This window comes from Staurois parvus, unplaced genomic scaffold (assembly GCF_062004578.1).
Source record: "Staurois parvus isolate SC_StPar_1 unplaced genomic scaffold, SC_StPar_1.0 ptg002297l, whole genome shotgun sequence".
In the NCBI taxonomy this organism is placed as follows: domain Eukaryota; kingdom Metazoa; phylum Chordata; class Amphibia; order Anura; family Ranidae; genus Staurois; species Staurois parvus.
In genome coordinates this window covers 31561-47774 of record NW_028320093.1, presented here as the reverse complement: position 1 = coordinate 47774, position 16214 = coordinate 31561, and the positions used below count along the sequence as shown (strand labels likewise).

Here is a 16214-nt window from a genome sequence, read left to right as displayed (position 1 = left end):
AGCTAGAGAGGAAGATATTATGGGAGGAGCGGAATGGGCGATTTGGTCAATATCTGTGGAGGAGGTCGGTGATGTAGCTAGGGGCAGTGTTGTGGATGGCTTTGTAAGCTGTGGTTAGTATTTTGAATTTTATACGCTGGGTTTGTGGAAGCCAATGAAGGGATTGGCAGAGAGGGGCAGCAGTCACTGATCGGTTGGTAAGGTGTAGGAGTCTAGCAGCAGCATTCATAATAGACTGAAGGGGGGATAGCCTGTGTAACGGTGGACCGGTGAGGAGGGGGTTGCAGTTATGGAGGCGGGATATAACCAAGGCATGAATAAGTTGTTTTGTGGCGTCATTGGTCAGGAAGGGGCGGATTTTGGAAATGTTCCGGAGGTTGAGGCGGCAGGATTTAGCCAGTGAGTGGATGTGGGGCCCAAAGGAGAGGTCAGAGTCTAGGATTACGCCTAGCACCCTGGCATGAGGGGAAGGACCAATGGTTGTGCAGTTGATCTTAATGGTAAAGTCGTGAGTGGGGGATCGGGGAGGAGGAAATATTACAAGCTCAGTTTTGAAAGATTGAGTTTGAGGCAGTGATGTGACATCCATGCTGATATGTCGCTTAGTAGATTTGTTATACGTGAGGAGATTGAGGGGGTGAGCTGGGGAGTGGAAAGATAGATGTGGGTGTCATCAGCATAGAGGTGTATTGGAAGCCATGGGAGGTTATCAGTTGGCCCAGGGAGGAGGTATAGAGAGAAAAGGAGGGGCCCAAGGACAGAACCTTGGGGTACCCCAACAGAAAGAGGAAGAGGAGCGGAGGAGGAGGAGTTATATGTGACACTGAAAGTGCGCTGAGAAAGGTAAGAGGAGAACCAGGAGAGAGCAGAGTCACGGAGGCCCATGGAGTAGAGTTTACTGAGGAGGAGCGGGTGGTCGACTGTGTCAAAGGCAGCGGAAAGTTCAAGGAGTATGAGTATGGAGTAATGGCCATTGGTTTTAGCAGTTAGTAGGTCATTAGTGAGTTTTAGTAGGGAAGTTTCTGTGGAATGTTGTGGGCTGAAGCCAGACTGTCGGGGATCAAGAAGGTTGTTGTCGGTGAGGTACCAGTTCATACGGCTGTGTAGAAGGTGCTCGAGAAGCTTGGAGGCAAACGGGAGCAGAGAGATGGGTCTTAAGTTATTCAAACAGGTGGGGTCCAGCGAGGGTTTTTTGAGAATGGGGGTAACCAGTGCAAGTTTGAGTGGGGAGGGAAAGGTGCCTATGGTGAGTGAGAGGTTGAAGATGTGGGTTAGAGAGTTTAGGATAGAGCAGGAAGGAGGCTGCAACAGTCGTGAGGGGACAGGATCCAGGGGACAGGTGGTGAAATGGGCCCTGGAAAGGAGATTGGTAACTTCCTTGGAGGAAACAGGGTCGAAGGAGGAGAGTGTTGAGCCTGGTATATTGGTTAGAGGAGGAAGCTTGGCTCTGGAGATCTCATCACAAATTGTGTTGATCTTCTTGAAGTGACTGGCAATCTCCTGTAAGTAAGTTGGTGGGTGGAGGCAGTGGGGGGTGGAGTAAGGAATTAAGGGTAGAGAAGAGTTAACGAGGATTGGATAAGGGGGTCTTGATGAGAGTGTTCCAGTAGGTTTGCTTAGCAGCGTGGAGGCTGGAGTTGTATTTAAGAGCGGATTTGTAGAGGGTAAAGTCTTTCAGGGATTTGGTTTTACGCCATGCTCGCTCAAGAGTGCGGCTGCGTCTCTTGAGACTTCTGGTGTCATCTGTTTGCCAGGGTTGAGACAGACGAGGCCTGGTTCTGCGTGTAGAGAGAGGAGCAAGAGCGTCCAGGGAGGATGATAGAAAGTTGTTGTAGGCAGATGTGGCCAGCTCTGGGCAGGACAGGGGTGCAATTTCATCATAGAGGCGCTCAGTAGCGGAGTGAAGAAGGTCAGGGCTGAGGTGGTGGAGGTTTCTACAGGTGACGGTTTGCAGGTTGGAGGCATGGGGGGTAGAAGGCAGGGAGAGTGTAAAGCTGATAAAGTTGTAATCAGAGAGAGGAAAAGGGGTGTTAGAGAGGTTACTGGGAGTGCATACGTGGGTGAATACAAGGTCAAGGGTGTTGCCATTGCTGTGGGTGGTGGATTGTGACCATTGTGTTAGGTTAAAAGAGGAAGTTAGGTTGAGTAGTTGAGAGGTGGAAGGAGTGTGAGCATTGACTGGAATGTTAAAATCGCCGAGGATGGCACCTCAGAGGAGAGAAAGTACGGTAGCCATGCTGAAAAGTCATCGAGAAAGCATGAAACTGGCCCCGGGGCTGGTAGATGGCTGCAATCCTCAGACAAATGGGAGACAAGAGACGAATACGGTGCATTCCGAAAGAGTGGGGGGACAGACAGGGGGGCAGGAAGAACCTGGAACGTGCATTGTGGGGAAAGAAGTCAGACTCCGCCCCCTTTTCGTCCACTGGGTCTCGGCGAGTGAGTACAGAGGAGGCCGCCATGGGACAGTGCAGCTGAGGAGACAGAGTCAGAGTCCTGGAGCCAGGTTTCAGTAACAGCAAGAAGGTTGAGGGGCGTGGGAGAGAAAGAGGTAATTGAAATGCTGCACTGCATGCACCCTCCTGCAAAACGTTTACAACACTCCCCTACTAACAGTCTGGCTCCTCCAGGCTGCTAGGCTAGAGTCACAGTGGGGGATCATGTGGCAGCCTTCAACCAATCAATGGCTCTGCCTGAACATACTTCCTGTCTGTTGACCATAGCCCCTTGACCCTCTAGTGGCAGTCAAGATCTAGACGCCACAGCTAGAAGGGGCTTACAAGGATAGATTTTGCCTAATTCCCGGAATTCAGCTTTAAAGCAGCGCGCTGAAATGAAGGTGCTGCCAGTGCACCTGAATGTGCTGAAAATCGGGCGTACACCATTTTTGGCAGTATATATATATTTCTAAAGAGGTGCTACAGACAAGAGATCAACCTTGTACGATCTGACCAGTTAAAATAAGATCAGGAACCTTAACATGTATGGACACAGTGTAACCTTATGGGTCACCGCTTTTTGCAAATAGCAAAATGAAAAAATTTAGCCACAAAATTGGACCTAAATGCTGCACTGCATGATCCATTCTGCAAAACATTTACAAATACTCCCCTACTATGGACTGTTAGATGCCACAGCTAGAAGGGGCCTACAACAAGGGTAGATTTTGCCCAATTCCTGGAATTCAGCTTTAAAGCAGCACACTGAATTTAAGGTGCTGCCAGTGCACCCATATGTGTTGAAAATCGGACATGCACCATTTTTGGCAAGGCGACGCTCAGCAACGACGTATCACATTTGCACTGTAGTTCATTGAGCGGTCAATGAATTGCACCACAATGCAGCAACGCATGTAACATGCAATGCAAGGGTGTAAATTGGCCCTGAGAGCAATTAGCATGCATTTTCAGCATCTCCCCAACTGCCAAGTAAGATGAAGTGTACAGAACCTCGTGACTCAGTATACCAGCCTCCCTTTTTTTTTTGCTATTGCATTGTGGTGCCCAAAACACTCCATGCAAACCTATTCACCTGTAACAAACCAATACTGGGAGCTGAAAACAACCTGCACTCTTCTGGATCCAGTGCCACAAGGATCATGACTTCATAGTGCAATAATACCATGAATATTCTTCGATTGTAAGCTCTAACGAGCCGGGCCCTCTGAGTCCTCCTGTATTCATTTGTATTGTAATTGGACTGTCTGCCCTTTTGTTGTAAAGCGCTGCGTAAACTGTTGGCGCTATATAAATCCTGTATAATATATGAATAAATCAATCAGATACATATAGCCAAACACAATGCTATTACTATCCAGACTGCTCGGGTATTTATGACCCGACTTAGTCCATCTGCGCTTTGGCTCAGCTCGTCCAGAATGTTCAGCGGTGTATAGATTGTGTAAGCGGTGTCTGCTTGCATAAAGCGTTATTCCTTCACCGAAGGATGAGGAGGAAAAAGTCTGCAGCACTCACCTCCCAGAAGCTGCCGCTGGCAGGCCCCCCTCCCTCGTCTGTCATTACCGCGGATTTCTTGCAGCACAGAATTTTTGCAGATTAGCCTGGCACTGTAATAGAGAGAGACACTGGTGAAAAGGTTTGTTACATCACAAGTTTTTTTTTTTTTCTTTTAATCATCAAACGACCTACATACTTGTAAAATAAAGAATGTCTACCTATGTGACATGAGCAGGAACAATCTCACTAATGTCTATATAAAATATCGCCCAAGGAGAATAAGAAAATTCCTGAGTATGAAGCAGCCACATCAGCACATTCCCTACACCTGAAGCAGAAGGACGACACATTATGGGGAGTCTCCAAGCACCAAACAGCATTAGGTATGCATCGCCCAATCTGCTACTGCAGAGGCAGAACGGTTTTGCATAAAGAAGGGTGTTTAGGTGAACAGAATGATGCTGGCTGCTGAAACCTGTGGTTGCAGGAAAGATAATTGCATAATCTATGGCTGGCTTTAAGGGGGGGGGCATTCTTCCCACTGACTTAACTCTAGCAGAGACCTATTTTAAGGGTTCCTCCTGGGTAAAAAGGTTTGAGACACTCTGCTCTAGATTTAAAATGGATCTCCACCTTTTGATATACTTTAGTTTGTTTGGGCCAGCTTGGCCAAAATTTACAATATCCCTCAGTACCATGTGAGGCCGCTGGATGTGTGGTATAAACTGTATGTAGCTGCAGCTACATACAGGGTTCTGTGTTTGAGCCGAGACTTCCAGTCTCATACTCGGAACATAGTCTACCACAGCTGTGCTCAGCCATTCAAAGCGATTCATTCCCATCCATGAAGGTTGAGAGGTTGGCACATCATCAGCCTGCCTCTCTGACTAGTGGTGAAGCGCTCAACTTATAATTACCTAGTGAATACACAAATCATAATAATACAAATAATAATTATTATTATATAAAACTAGTGCAATATCTTCATACACATAACAAATATATATCCCTGGTGATATAGTGAAAACTTATATCTTTTAAACTGTGCAGAAAGTGAAAAAAATACAATAATTAAATAAATGGTGATGCCACACTGTGAAAATAATGGCAAAAGTGTTCAAAATAATGTCACTCCATGCTGCAAATAGTGCTTTTCGTGTAAATCTTGACGTGACTCCCCTCAATAGCAGAAATGCCACCTCACCTTCCAAATTCGACCCTTGCGGGTCACAGAGCCTTTTTATATATATCTCTCTGTTAGATGTCCTCCACTGCCTCCACCGACCATGATCCACCTCCAGGCAGTAAGTACCTCTCCAATTACTCCCCTCATGCACCGAACTTTGCCAGGTAAACCTCTCCTCCACTGCCACCTCCGACCAAGTTCCTCCTCCAGGCAGTAAATATTATCCAATACCCCTCACACAATGGACTCAGGCTCAGAGCGATTCATATAAAACGATAAAACAGACCTCCATAGTGTAACATCGCTTTATTAAGCTAATCCAATACAGTGGAATATTGCACTCACATGTCCTCACAATTTGACAAGCAGTTTCCCATATGCTATGGGTGTATACAGGAGTCCCAAGATGGCGTCCGAACCCGGAACCGGAAGTACGTCACCCCTACGTCGACGCGTTGCGCCACTGTCACGTGGCTTCTTCAGGATACCGTATTGGATGGCCGCACTTCCTTTTAACTCCTCTACATAATCTACAAGGGGCGTGTACAATACCTCCATTTTCATGGAGCCCATTATACAGAGACAGCCGCGATCCGCCGCTGATTCCCCTAATTACAAACTCTAAAAGGGCATAAGAATTACCCATATATACGAAAACTACATGGGGCATATATATTCTCTCGTGGGACCCCCTGTATATAGGACAATTTGCTCAAAAATATAAACAACTCCCCATAAAAACCTTTTATTACACCACATAGGTAGATATACTAGACCCAAAAAACCCCATAAGTTCAATATTGTAATTGACATAAAAACACAATAAAAATCAGGGGATAAATCTACTCTTAATACTTCCCCTCCCACCTAGACATATCCATAGATATATCTAAATTCGTGTACTTACTGCCTGGAGGTGGATCATGGTCGGTGGAGGCAGTGGAGGACATCTAACAGAGAGATATATATAAAAAGGCTCTGTGACCCGCAAGGGTCGAATTTGGAAGGTGAGGGGGCATTTCTGCTATTGAGGGGAGTCACGTCAAGATTTACACGAAAAGCACTATTTGCAGCATGGAGTGACATTATTTTGAACACTTTTGCCATTATTTTCACAGTGTGGCATCACCATTTATTTAATTATTGTATTTTTTTCACTTTCTGCACAGTTTAAAAGATATAAGTTTTCACTATATCACCAGGGATATATATTTGTTATGTGTATGAAGATATTGCACTAGTTTTATATAATAATAATTATTATTTGTATTATTATGATTTGTGTATTCACTAGGTAATTATAAGTTGAGCGCTTCACCACTTATATGATTTGATTTCACACATCTTGCGGTATAAAGAACAGGTGATAGCAGCTTACTCACTAGGTTCTGTGGAGCGCAGGGGGATTTTTGTATTTTATTATTGCCTCTCTGACTAAGCCAGTCAGATGAAGGTTTGTATTCATTGATAAAATACATTGCTTACTCTGAATGGCTGAGCACCACTGTGATAGACTTTACTGTGTTCTGGGTATGAGACTGTAAGTCTCGGCTCGAATCCAGAACACAGTGCGGTATGTTGTATACAGTTTATACCGGACATCCAGCAGCCTTACAGGTTAGTGAGGGACAGAATTTGTTTGGGCCAAGCTGGCCCAAACAAACTATGTAAAGTATATCAAAAAGGTGGAGATCAGCTTTAAAGTAGTAATATAGTCTCAAAGTTTTCACCTTCATGCATTCTATGCATGAGGTAAAATACCTCCTGTGTGTAGCAGCCTCCCCCATTACTTACCTGAGCCCCCTCTTGATCCAGCGATGTCCACGAGAGCCTCGGTTCTCCAGGGACTCTCACTCCTGATTGGCTGAGGCAGCAGTGGGAGACACTGGCTCTCAATGTTGTCAATCACAGCCAGTGAGCCAATCAGGAGAGGGAGAGGACGGGGCCAAGCTGAGCATTGCGTGTGAATGGACACGCAGAGTAACGGCCCAAGAGTGCACCTGCTCGGGTGTCCCCATAGCAGGTGAAAAACATTTTAGGACGAAGGCCTATATGGCTGAAACGCATTTATTTTCACTGTAGGAATTGATTCTTTTAAAGTCTATTTGGCTGAAACACGTTTATTTGCACTGTTGGAACTGATTCTTTTTAAAAGGTCTATTTGGCTGAAACGCGTTTCACTGTAGGAATTGAAATTCTGAAGGACCCTCTGCACACTGGTATATACCCTTTCAAGCAGACTATGCAATAAATAGGGATATTTAGTTCACACATCTCCCCGTTGTGTCTTTTCCCCTATGCTAGCATTGTGTCCACAGTAGCATTTGCGTAGGCAGGGCAGAGTAGGACTGGACAGAGGGATTACTTTGATGCAGTTGGCCAGCTTAAGCATGTATTGCAATATGTATGAACTAAATATCCCTATTTATTGCATAGTCTGCTTGAAAGGGTATATAGCAGTGTGCAGAGGGTCCTTCAGAATTTCTGGTGTTAATATGTGGTTACACCCCTTTAAGCACCTGATGGATAAATGCATGCACTAGCTGTTGGGATTTGAGCACAGGGATCTCGTTTGTTTCACTGTAGGAATTGATTCTTGTTAAGGCCTACTTGGATGAAACGCATTTATTTTCACTGTAGAAATTGATTCTTTTTAAGGCCTATATGACTGAAATGAGTTTATTTTCACTGTAGGAAATTCTTTTTAAGGTCTATATGGCTGAAACATTTATTTTCACTGCAGAAATTGATTCTATGTCTTCAGTAAAGTTCAAGATTTTATTTTAAGATGACTTGGTGCCGGACATTCACTTTCTACTAAATAAAACCCAACAGAGGTTCTAATTCTTTCCCACTCAATCCATACTAAAACCAAGTCTGGATAGCTACGACTTTGAACAAACTCATGGCAGGAAATGACATTGCAAACTTGGGCATCCAACAGTACTGTATATAGGGTATCAGATTAGTCACGCCTGGCCATATAATCTTGAGTCCTGGTGTGATTTGCGTGTAATGAGGGAGGGGGGATCTGTTTGATGGCACCCCCGCTGGGCAGGCATGCACAGAACCCCCAGAGACATGGCTATGTGTCAGACCAAAGAATGACTGTGCTCACATTCACTAATAAGAGGATTCAGCAGCCCCCTTCCCAACACGTTATTAAAAGCTCAGACAATCCAAGAACGGAAACTGTTCTCACTCCCAAAATAAACATTGAACGCAGGCCTAAAATATCAGCACCTGCTGCCAGCTATGACACAGAGCCCTCCATTACCCCCACTCCCTATAAAAGGAGTCCGGTAGTCTACACGAGATACGAAGAGGCAAGCCTACACCTTGAGGGAACTGGTACAAAGGTCAAAATTACATATTGTACACCCTAAACCAGACTCTCTCAATGCCTTTACCCCTGAGGAACCCTTGAAATAATATTTAGATCTCAGGGAACCCATGCTAAAACTAATTCATCAGGGGGAAGAATGCCCCTTACATTGGTGGCAGGTCAGCAGGAAGCTTAAGTCAGCCATAGACAGATCGAAATTTGGGCAGGCTGGTTGTACTGAAGTTGATCTATTGATCGATTTCATAACAACCATTCTGCCTGGTTTTTTTTTTGTATGATCACGGATGCTGCCTATAGCCAGCAGCAGTGATTACTGTACTCTGATGGCAGGGAAACCTCCCATTGTCACAGTAGAATAACTCAGCGGGGAGGATTCCCCCATCAGCACAGATTGTGTTGATGGGGAAATTGAGCGATTTGCATAGAATAATGTATGGCCAGCCTTCTATCAGCATTCAGTGGGAAGAACTACCGCCAAATTATGCAGATAACATCAGATAAGAGGTCAATCAGTTACAGGTCAAGGAATCCCCAAGCAAACCCTGGAGGCACTCTAAGGTTTCACAGAACCCAGTTGAGAATGGCTGCCAAAGGTGATCATCACCTAATGAGTTGACTTTAGCAGATGCTGCCTTTTAAACATTTACAGAGCTACTAGATGGGTATTTTTACCACCCCAACTCCAAACTCTTAAGGCAGTAAAGGGTTAGAGCCTCCATCAGATTTTTAGTGTCCCTGTGGGGAGAGTTTCCCTTACTTGTCCCTCAGGACAAGAAGTGATAGAAAATCTTTCCATTTGGGAAAGAAAGACATACCAAGAGAAAGAACCAATCCAATCTACATGACGTGTGAAATAACATTTCTTCTTATGGTATGGTTCACATGTCGGGTGCACTGGCAGTGCAGATTGAAAAAAAAAAAAAAACTCCTGTCCAATTTCTGAGCAGTGCAGTCTGGTTCAGGTGTGGATGACAGGTTCATTTGCTTCTATGGCATCCATTAATGAATCTCATATGTCATGAGTTTGTAAAAATGATTTCAGGCCGGTTTTCCCTCCTGATCGTGATATAAACCTGACCTGAACAACTACTTTGTAAATCAGCTGTAAAAACGGAGCTTCAATGCACACCACAAATGTGTGAATCCACATTTAATGTAGCGTGGAGGGAGTTTCTTTTTCCATTCGTGCCGTTTCATCCCACTGACAACCCCAACATTTGTCGAACAGGTGTCACGAACACAGGAAGTGACTGAAAATCTCCCCGAGGAGGGTCATGGCTTATGAATTTCCATAGGGTTGGCAATTGTCAAAAGGCAACTTGTCTACCTGCTTGGGTCTGTACTCCAGCTCTATGGCGGATACGCACACGGGTGCCATTGCTTCACCAGTTTCCATATCCATTGAGGCCTCATAAGCTGTCTGCATCTGGGAGTAGAGATCTAGATTATAGATGTATTAAAGGTGGATAAAATGGGTTTATTTGGAGGACTTTTCAAATTTATTATCCTGTTTAATGGTCAGATTGCAACATGTGTCCTCAACTTACAACTTAGCAAGGTTTGCCATGGCAGGTAGTAGCTCAGTTCTCCCAACCCCTGCCCTTCCCTAAGGCTGGAGAGGTGGCATCTGAACTGCTGGAGATTTCTGACCCAGAGTTAGCACATCACCTACCTATATCCTAGTTTTTAAAAATAGTTGCAGACAGGTGATTAGATCAGAGCTACGGGGTTATGAAGGACTCAGGATGCCAAAGACTGCAACAGCTATTTTGTTCATGGCTCATCTGAACTCGCCTAACTAGACTCATCAAAAATGTTTTATAGGGGTGGTTATGCTTTACTATTTCAGAAATATGCAAACTGAAAACCAATCCACCTGATTCACAGCAACACAACCAGTTTGCTCATTCCTGGTGCAAGCGGATCAAAATCAAACGTTCAAAAGCAACTATTTCACTTTCAGGAGAGTGATGACAAATCAGATCACCACTCCGTTTCCTATATGGTGGAGAGTTCGATTCTGATATACAGTTGTACTCAAATACTCAAGTCTGCATACCCTGGAAGAAATCATCTTTTTATTTAAGGATAGTGATCATATGACGCCATTTATTATCACATAGTTGTTTGGCTCCTTTTTTGAATGACAACCAGAAATCCCCCAAGTAGCCATGATCAAAAGTTTACATACCCTGGAATGTTTGGCCTTGGTACACATACAGGTTAAAATAGCAATTAAAAGGCAAGTTTCCCCACATCTGTGGCTTTTTAAATTGCAATTAGAGCTAACAAACTCAATGACTATTTATATAGACACTAATGTGGATGCACTGAGTAGGTTAGATACTGAGCCATGGGGAGAAGAAAAGAACTCCAAAACTGTGTAACAAGGTAATGGAACTTTATAAAGATGGAAAAAGATATAAAAAGATGTCACAACCATAGGCGCCAAGTTTGGAGAGGGGTCAACGAGGCCTATAGCAAAAGAATACCATTCCCCACTGTGAAGCATGGCGATGGCTCACTGATGTTTTGGGGGGGCTCTAAAAGGCACAAGAAATTTTGTGAAAATTGATGGCAAGATGAACACAGAATGGTATCAGAAAACACCAGTGAACAAATTGCATTCTTCTGCAGGAAAGCTGTGCATGGGGCACTCTTGCGCTTTCCAGAACAATAACCCTAAGCACAAGGCCAAGTTGACCCTCCAATGGTTACAGCAGAAAAAGGTGAAGGTTCTGGAGTGGCCATCACAGTCTCCTCACCTTAATATCAAGCCACTCTGGGGAGATCTCAAACCTGTGGTTCATGCAAGACAACCCAAGACTTTGCATGACTTGGGAGGCATTTTTCCAAGAGGAATGGGCAGCTATACTACCTGCAAAACTCGGGGCCTCATAGACAACTACTACAAAAGACTGCACGCTGGCATTGATGCTAAAGGGGGAAATACACAGTATTAGGAACGAAGGATATGCAGACTTTTGAATAGGGGGCATTTCATTTGTTTACTTATGTTTTATAATTGTAACATTCTGTTATGACCTACAGTTGAATATGAATCTCATAAGAAATGTGTTTTGTCAGCTCGCTCATGTTTTCTTTAAAAAATGGTACGTTACCAATTCCCCAACGGTATGCAGACTTTTGACCAACACTTTATCCCTTTACCTTCTCACATGGCAATCATGGCCGTGTTGCAATGTTCTGGCAGGTGGATTTATTTGTTCATTCTACATTATGGAAAATCCATCAGAGCTGGGAAACCCCAACACTTGGCTTTGGGTGATGCAGTTGGAAAGAACTGCAAAGTCTGGCAAAGAAACCCAGCCAGTAGAATGCTCTATATTCTAACAAACCTGAAGCCAGTCTTCAAAGCCCATGTTCAATTGTTGAAAAAGCCAAGAGGAGGAAACCAACAGACCTTTTTGTAGGCTGCACCTCCTATGCCGATACTGGTCTCTCATGTTACAATAACAGGCCATAGACAAGTTGAAAACAGAACGTTCTGTCGATCAAAAAACAAAAATGGTGCATAGGATTGTGCCATCACTTGTTCTGTTTTATGAAACAAAATCCAACATGTTGGATCAGGCACTTTCGATTGCGACACAAAAATCGCTGGTCTTAGCTGGCACACTATTGCTGCAAAAACCAAGGACCAATAATTTTCGCTCCATTCTCAACTCATCTATAGCTTGCTTTAGTTTGCCGTTTTTTTTAAAATAACGATTGGCAGATGAGTAAAACCCATTTCACTGGTGGCGATCTTTCATAGAAGGGTTGCACTGTATGACATTGATGGTATCAATCTGGTCTGAAGATGACAGATCTAAAAATTGGCATGTGTATGGTCAGCTTAAGATAGTGATGTGTTGCCTTTAAATTAATTGTACACTAGTAAAAATGTGCCTTTTTCCAGAAAGGGAAAGGTTGTGGATATAACAGACAAAGCTAAAGAAGTGTTTTAGTGGGGAGTATGTGCAGGAGAGGAGTGCAAAGGGAATGACAGCTGGAAATTTGTGCAGGACAGAATACAGTGGGTATGACAGGGGGCAGTATGTGTAGGACAGGAGTGCGGTTGGTACAGTTCGGTCCATACATTTTTTGGACACAGGCACAATTGTAGGTTTTTCAGTTATTTACCAAAACATATTCAAACTATAGTTATATAATAAATAATAAAGTGCAGCGCTTAAATTGAATGAGATCAGTCTGTAGGAGTACAATGAATAGTGCCAATATCAATCTATCTGTGCTCCGAGGAAATGATAAAATTATGAGCTTACCAGAAGCGCATAGATTATGTGCATTAATATATCCGTTACAGAAACTCCAGAATAGTGATGTATGTATCTGGGACATCTGTCTAATATTGGGCAGTTCTGCAGTGAATGGATGATGTCTGCTCCAGGTCTCCTTAAGGATCAACAGGGTCCACCACCTGATTACAGGAATTCTCCTTCTCTGGATAATGGTGATCTTCCCAGGTTCTGCAGGCTTAAAGGCTCCATAAAGGAGTCATAAAAAAAGCGCCCATAGTGTAGTATTGCCAAAAAGTGAAAATAGGTTGCACTGACCAGTAGTTAAGATGGCCGCCGGACCAACACGTGGCTCCGGCGGCTAGACGTCACAGCGTGTTGATTCCTTAGGCCTTTCGTGCAACAGCACGTCTTCAGAGGAATATCAACACTGCTATGCCTAGTTTAGCTGGTTTAAATAGGCTCGGCGCGTGTGCACTTTGCCGCCGCCATTTTGCCGAAGATCGGTTATAGTTATATAATGGATATGGACTGAAAGTGCACACTCTCAGGTTTAATTTGAGGGTATGTACATCCAAATTGGAGGAAGGGTTTAGGAATTACAGATCTTAAGAATAGCCATCCCCCCTTTTTCAAGGGACCAAAAGTAATTGGGCAATTGAATCAAAAGTGGTTTCATGGCCAGGTGTGGGCTACTCCGTTATTTCTTCATCAATTAGGCAGGTAAAAGGTCTGGAGTTGATTCTAAGTGTGGTATTTGCATTTGGAATCTATGGCTGTGAACCTACATCATGTGTTCAGATGAGCTGTCCATAAAAGTGAAACAGGCCATTGTAAGGCTTCAAAAATGACACAAATCCATCAAAAAGATAGAAGCAACATTAGAAGTGGCCAAATCAACAGTTTGGTATTCTGAGGAAAGAAGAACGCACTGGTGAGCTCAGCAACATAAAAAGGCATGGACGTCCACGGAAGACAAACAGTGGTGGATGATCGTAGGATCCTCTCTATAGTAAAAAAAAAAACCCATTCACAACATCCAGACAAGTGAAGAACACTTTCCAGGAGGTGGGCGTATCATTGTCAAAGTCTACAATCAAGAGAAGACTTCACGAGAGCAAATACAGAGGGTTCACCACAAGGTGCAAACCATTCATAAGCCTGAAGAATAGAAAAGAAAGATTAGACTTTGGCAAAAAACATCTAAAAAAGCCAGACCAGTTCTGGAAAAGCATTCTTTGGACCGATGAAACTAAGATGAATCTGTACCAGAATGATGGGAAGAAAGAAGTGTGGAGAAGGCTTGGAACAGCTCATGATTCAAAGCAAACAACGTCATCTGTAAAACATGGTGGAGGCAGTGTGATGGCATGGGCATGCATGGCTTCCAGTGGCACTGGGTCATTGGTGTTTATTGATGTGACAGAAGACAGAAGCAGCCGGATGAATTCTGCAATGTTTAGAGATATACGGTCAGCCCAGATTCAACCAAATGCAGCAAAGATTGGACACGGAGTCACAGTACAGATGGATAATGATCCAAAACACACTGCAAAAGCAACCCAGGAGCTTTTAACCATTTCAATACCGTGCAATTTTACACCTTCCTGCCCAGGCCATTTTTCAGGTTTCAGCGCTCTCACACTTTGAATGACAATTGCGCGGTCATACAACACTGTACCCAAACTAAAATGTTATAATTTTCTTCACACAACTAGAGATTTCTTTTGGTGGTATTTAATCACCGCCGGGGTTTTTATTTTTTGCTAAATTAACAAAAAAAGACCAAAAATTTTGAAAAAAAAAAAAAACATTTTTCTTTGTTTCGGTTATAAAAGTTTACAAATAAATAATTGTTCTTCATAAATTTAGGCCGAGATGTATTCTGCTACATGTCTTTGGTGAAAATAACCCAAATTAGGATGTATTTTTTAGTTTGTAGGAAAGTTATAGAGTTCACAAACTATGGTATAGATCTGAATATTGATCAGTCCTGAAGTACTGACAGCCAATCTAATTTCTTGAGGTCCAAGAATGTCAGAACAGTACAGATATCCCACAAATGACCCCTTTTTGCAGAGTAGACAGTCCGACGTACTTCATAAGAGGCATGGCGAGTTTTTTGAAGTTGTATTTTTATGTCATAATTTTTCGGAAAATGAAAAAAATTTAAAAAATTATTTTCACTACTTTTTTTTTTACATACTGTCACCAGTGCAGTACAGCGTCATCATATAACTGGCATGGCGGTTAACAGGGACACTGACTGGTGACAGTATGAAAAAAAAAAAATTTTTTTTTTTTTATTATATTTAATTTTTTATTACTTTTTTAAGATTTTTTTTCATATTTTACTATGACCAAAGTAGTACAATGTTACCATAGTAACACTGTACTACTTTGGGGAAGTGATCAGTATTTTTTTTTTTTTTTTTTTTTTTTTTTTTTACACAATTTGCTTATAGCAAAGAGTTACTTTGCTATAAGCAAGCATTTACCTGAATGAAATCGATTCATTCAGCTTGCTTTTTTTTTTTTTTTTTTTGTGCTTAGCTGTGATTTGGTCACAGCAGGTCACATGGAACCAGCAACGGGAATCGGTACTCGGATCTGTCATCGGCCGTGTCCGAGGTGCACGGCCCGTGACAGATCCCGCTGCTGCGCCGCTCTGCATTACCGCAAACGGCGCATGTGCGGGAGCACGCCAAATGGCGTGCACTCGGAATGAAGAGGCACATCTGAAGCTGCCAAACGGCCATTGGCCGGGCGGCTAATGGTTAAAGGAAAAGAAGTGGAACATCCTGCAAAGGCCGAGTCAATCACCTGATCTCAACCCCATTGAGCATGTATTTCACTTGTTGAAGGCAAAACTAAAAAGGCAGAAAGACCCACAAACAACAACTGAAGACAGCTGCAGTTAGAACCTGGCAAAGCATCAGAAAGGAGGAAACCCAGTCTTTGGTAATGTCCATGGGTTCCAGACTTCAGGCCGTCATTGCCAGTAAAGAATTCTCAACAAAATATTAAACATTTTATGATTATATTAACTAGTTCAATTACATTTGAGCCCCTGAAAATGGAGGGACTGTGTATAAAAATGGCTGCAGTTCCTAAAATTTGTACTTGATATTTATGTTCAACCCCTTGAATTAAAGCTGAAAGTCTGCACCTCAGATTCATTTGGATTGTTTTGTTTTCATTTATTCTGGTGGCATACAGAGCCAAAAGAATGAAAATTGTGCCTGTGTCCAAATATATATGGACCTAACTTTATATTAGAGGACAATATATGCAGCAGAGGAGTACGTAGGGCATGCCAGAGTGCAGTATGTGCAGGAAAGGATTGCAGAAGTGTGACTGTGGACAGAGCGTGCAGGAGAGGAGTATGACAGAGGGCAGTATGTACAGGAAAGGAGTGCATAGGTATAACAGGGGCAGTATGCGTAGTATAGTACGACAGCAGG

At 43.2% G+C, this 16214-nt stretch overlaps 1 protein-coding gene across 5 annotated transcripts in view; it reads right to left on the bottom strand.

Moving 5' to 3' along the window:
• LOC149431300 (protein kinase C and casein kinase substrate in neurons protein 3-like) overlaps positions 1-16214 on the bottom strand; it is a 65493-nt gene that overhangs the window by 43967 nt on the left and 5312 nt on the right. For all 5 annotated transcript variants that reach the window (XM_089665688.1, XM_089665691.1, XM_089665690.1 and 2 more), the window contains exon 2: positions 3975-4066. In XM_089665688.1, the coding sequence (XP_089521814.1) occupies positions 3975-4019 (45 nt within the window). In that variant the 5' untranslated portion in view covers positions 4020-4066. The remainder of the gene's footprint in view (positions 1-3974; positions 4067-16214) is intronic.